At 47.0% G+C, this 4612-nt stretch overlaps 2 protein-coding genes across 2 annotated transcripts in view; both read left to right on the top strand.

Annotated features, from left to right (window-relative positions):
• Window positions 1–354: 354 nt before the first annotated feature.
• Pmar_PMAR022662 (cysteine proteinase, putative) lies at window positions 355–2264 on the top strand (the record flags this gene model as incomplete). The annotated part of the gene is made up of 8 exons (XM_002774741.1): window positions 355–472; window positions 536–739; window positions 791–956; window positions 1003–1131; window positions 1190–1260; window positions 1596–1708; window positions 1772–1839; window positions 1889–2264. The coding sequence occupies 8 exons, from the start codon at window positions 355–357 to the stop codon at window positions 2262–2264; spliced, it is 1245 nt and encodes a 414-aa protein (XP_002774787.1).
• Window positions 2265–2789: 525 nt separating this feature from the next.
• Window positions 2790–4612, top strand: part of Pmar_PMAR022661 (cathepsin b, putative) — a gene marked incomplete at both ends in the record, with an annotated part of 12590 nt that continues 10767 nt past the window's right edge. Inside the window, 3 exons of the mRNA XM_002774740.1 lie at window positions 2790–2877; window positions 4289–4392; window positions 4463–4596. Of these exons, the coding sequence (XP_002774786.1) occupies window positions 2790–2877; window positions 4289–4392; window positions 4463–4596 (326 nt within the window). The remainder of the gene's footprint in view (window positions 2878–4288; window positions 4393–4462; window positions 4597–4612) is intronic.

Below are 4612 nucleotides of genomic sequence, written 5' to 3'. Positions count from 1 at the left end.
ATTCTCGTGATCCATTCTCTGAGAGAGAACCTCTCCGAAAAGTCGGTCATTCTAGGAAATCTTGCCGAAACAAATTCACTGTGGAGGTTCCAAAGCTGGGGACAACTGAGCTCACACGTTCCCAGTTCATGCGTGCTACTCGATGCTGATGGAGGACTTCAAAAACTGCGGAGACACTTCTTGATAACATCATCGAGAACAACACGAACAGCCTGAACTTCAGGCTTTGGAGCGCAGGGCTTATGGTTTTCTCCTGTGGCCTCCTTCGGAAATACTTCCCGACCAGTGGTGTCCTTGTACATTCTGAGTTGGAATTTCCAACGTAGACTTGTGATTCCGAAGCCATATTACGGCATGTCAATGGTCTATCATTCATTCATCACAATCACCTGCATCTGGTCTTTCTGGGAGAACTCAATCCTGGCCATCAGGCATGCCAAAAGCATATTTGACGACCTCAAGGATCATAGAGGTGCGACTGGGTTCACCATATCGACAGCCCATTGGAGCAACAACAACAACTCCCCATATTCAGGATTGGTTTATACTCCTGCAGAAGAAGCCCAGCATTTCGCTCGTTTTGAGGAGGAGTTGAGGATCCAGTCAGAACTCATCTCGACTGAAGATTTGGCGGTCCTCTACGATGAGACCAGACCGGCCATCATGCAGAGCCTCGTTGACGAGATCAATTCCAAGCAGAACACATGGACCGCGTCGACTGGGCAGAAAAGATTCAAGAGTAGCTCTACTTTTCAAGTGTTTGTCGAAGCATCAGTCTTCTTTTCCTCAGACCTCTCCCTGCGTGATGCTAAGATGTTATGTGGAACATTGAAGAGAGGGTCAAACGACAAAGTCATAAGAAAAGGCTATGCTATAGAGGAGCTGCAAGACCTCCCTACTGACTTCGACGCTCGCACCGCCTTTCCCAACTGCTCAAAGGTTATCCGCCACATCAGGTAGCTAACTGACGACTGTGTGAGGAAATGCTGCCTCGATCTCCAGGGACCAGTCAGATTGTGGAAGCTGTTGGGCATTCGGTGTCACTGAGGCCTTCAATGACCGCCTATGTATCAAGTCGAATGGGACGTTCACGGAGCTACTATCGGCCGGCGAGATGAATGCTTGTGCGCCGTGAGTCGAGGATGCCAGACTTAGACTGGGAGCTTTCCAATCGGTACTTACTGCCCAGGTCCTTCGGATGCGATGGTGGAATTCCCTCCTTAGCCTGGTCTTGGGTGCACAATAAAGGGATCGCAACTGGTGAGGGGAGTCGACCGAAACGAGTCTCGGAATCCGAGGCGAGTTTGCTATGAGTCATAGCCTATGACTTATCCTCGACAATTCGATAGCCATTTTTGTATACAGAATGAAGACAGAGGAGAGATCTGCACTGTAGACGCTGGGAAATATGATGATAATCGCGGCACGGGTCGCTGTCGTTCTCAATAATGAGCCAGCGACGATGACTTCTGCTGTAGCATCGTCTGGGACAACTCATCCCAGTATACTGGGCTGATTTATGGAAATTGAACCTCCGATATTCACATATGCTGCACAATCCTGAAGTGTAGTAGAACATTTCTTTCGGTGCTCAGGTGGAGATTACCTTGCGGAAGATGATATGACTAAAGACGATGGGTGCTGGCCGTACGATTTCCCCCCATGCGCTCATCATGTCAATGATAGCAAGTACCCCAAATGCCCGAAGGTAAGCTGTAGCGGCGTGTCGCCTCCGGCGACCGCTGAGGCACTTACTGTCATTGCCTATCAGGACTCATACGAGACTCCCAACTGTGCCGAACAATGTCACAACCCGAAGTATACGACCACTTTGAGAGAGTAATGGAAGGCTAAGCTAGGCCAAATTAATCGAGTTTATCATTCTCAGTGATCGTCATTTCCTGGTGGAATCCGTTCCGTATGAATACTCTGTAAACGATGCCAAGAATGCTATCAGGACCGATGGCCCGGTGGGACCGATCTACTTCTGTGATCCCAGCGTTAACTTTGATCAGGTTTCGGCTTCTTTCATTGTTTACGAAGATTTCCTAGCCTACAGGTCCGGTGTATACAAGCATACTTCTGGAAAAGAACTCGGTGGACATGCTGTGAAGATAATTGGTTGGGGTGAAGAGACTGGACAAGCTTACTGGCTTGTCGTGAACTCCTGGAATGAAGACTGGGGTGACAACGGCCTTTTCAAGATAGCCCTCGGAAACTGTGAAATAGATGATGACCTGCTTGGTGGTACACCTAAGGTCTGAGTGGATCTCCTCCATTGTGGATGTGCACTCGATGGAACCCATCTTATTCGAAACAGGACGATTTTCTTCCGTCCATATTCATTTTTCTTCTAGACAGCATGAAGTCTTATATTCGTCTCGTATTTGATGGATGTGAATGAACTGGCTTTTGAAACTCTTCAACAGAAGTCATCTGAAGACTCTTGAAGAAATGATAAGTCGCATATTCAGTCCTTCCCGACTCTCCCGACTTATGCTTATTGAGTTACTAGTATCGTACGGTATGCGGTTGAGTCCGTGGCGAACTTCTCCATGCTTCGCTTTGTGCCCCCTCTTTATTCTGGCTCTTCAGATCTCTTGAGAAGATAATCACATCTCTAATGTAGGTACCATGCCTTGTATGAAAACGGGCCTGTCTCCGGGTTTGCGGCCAATTCGTAGCGGTAGATATGCAACTATAATTTCTTTCAACGTTGGGCTCACCGTTACATTCAGCGCCTCCAAAAACGCCAGCATTCAGGATTTCACGACCAATACTTATTTACAATGAGTCGCTATACATATACTTGTAGTATATGTAGCCACAGCTGCCTTCAAAAACAGTCGCTTCCCGCACTCCGTAACGTGTGGCTCCGTAATAGGGACACAAAAATGTGTCCCTATTACGGACGGCATGGTGGGAGCAGTACGTCTCTTAGTGGCACTGTTTGAAACCATCAGGAGCGTAACTGCCTACTCGAGAATTAGTGAATTACATACACATCTAGCGCGATATTTGGAAGTGTTTACCACACCATGACACCTGTCAATTAAATTTGGACTTGTCCCTCGTCATAAACTCGCCGGGGCTCACGGGATCATCCAAGTTGGACGGTCCAACATTGCGATAGCTCTGATAAACTGATCGCTCGATAGTCGTGAACTTCGTGTAATTTGTCTCATTAGCTAGAGTGTCTCATAGTTGTTACTCAATGAAGTGGTTCAATCGTTGTCAGAGACCATAATTGTCACTTCTTTTGGTCACCTCTGTTGAAGGTTATTGTACTTTTTGTTCTGGTTATCTTAATAATGTATTCTGGTTATGATATCAATGATTTGGATGAGTTGGATTATAGTGAGGATACGGGTACCAATGACTTAATGGGGACTGAATCTGGTTCTAACCAGGGAAATGACTTCCCTCCCTCCACAGATAGCTTTCATGGTGCATCATCCGAGAAAGCAACTGAGGAGTAAGAGGAGGATAATATCGACATACTCCACAAGATCTCGAATGGTTCCAGGGTGGCTGAAAGTGGGGAATTATACCTATTATTCCCGGGAATATTCCCGGGGAAGGGAATTAAGGAATTATTTTAGGGAATAATACCTGCATTTTCGGGAATTATGTAAAATAAACACCGAACAACGATGAACATGTAGCTTCTTGATGGATTCTGAGGTTGTTGTTGTAACTAGTGGACTCCAAAAGACCATGAATATGGGCCTGACTCACTTGATGTGTATAAAAGACGACGTCGATCGATCGGGCGCACGCTCATGGCAATGCTCATGTGTAGAACTCTCTTATGCCGGCTTCGTTCCTGATCACCTCACGATGATTTGATCATCTTTGTTCGATCGGCCTCAGCTATTGTGACTCTCATCATGCCTCGAAGGTGCAATCCTGAGAACCTAGACCCAAACCAGCACATATTGGAGTACCTTGCATACGAGTCGTGGGCTACGACGATGACGGAGAGCCAGTGAAGAACTGGCGGTGTGTCTTCATAAGAGAACCGGGTGAACCGAAAGTACACACATAACACAACAACTGAGACTTCTGTTCCCATATTTTATGGGCCATAAACGCAATTCAATTCAATTCAATTCCATTCAATTCAAGCTGATTCAAATCTTATTGTGGGCCATAGGCCAATCGCCCTCTCACAACAATGCCACTAGCAAATACTGCCAAAAATGGCTACGGCATACAACCAGCCTGGCTGATACTATCAGCTGTCTCGGGTCCCAGTGTGTGAATGCACTAATAAAGCTTCTTCCAGTGCGGACAAAGCCATCCAGCATAACGGCGCTCTCAGAGAAATCCAGAAATCCTGGAGCAGAATGCAGAGTACGACACTGTCGTAACGACAGTGACGAACCCGAGGTGAGAATTTTTTCTGGGTGGGGTAGCATGTAAGTGGTGGCAGCTTGAATCCCAGTTTCGATCTTGTTAGAATTCACCATCCAGTAACCTCCACACCACGATGAGGTACTGGGACCAGTGTGGTATGAACGCAACGTCACTGGCGGCCAGTTACATGCCTGTTGCGATGCGAATTGCGAACATCTCGCACGCGCTCGCCTTGACGTAACGTCAGTGACGT

The sequence above is a fragment of the Perkinsus marinus genome (genome assembly GCF_000006405.1).
Source record: "Perkinsus marinus ATCC 50983 genomic scaffold scf_1104296957586, whole genome shotgun sequence".
Taxonomy (NCBI): domain Eukaryota; phylum Perkinsozoa; order Perkinsida; family Perkinsidae; genus Perkinsus; species Perkinsus marinus.
The sequence above is the reverse complement of the archived record's forward strand: the minus strand, read 5'-3'. Positions and strand labels throughout refer to the sequence as shown.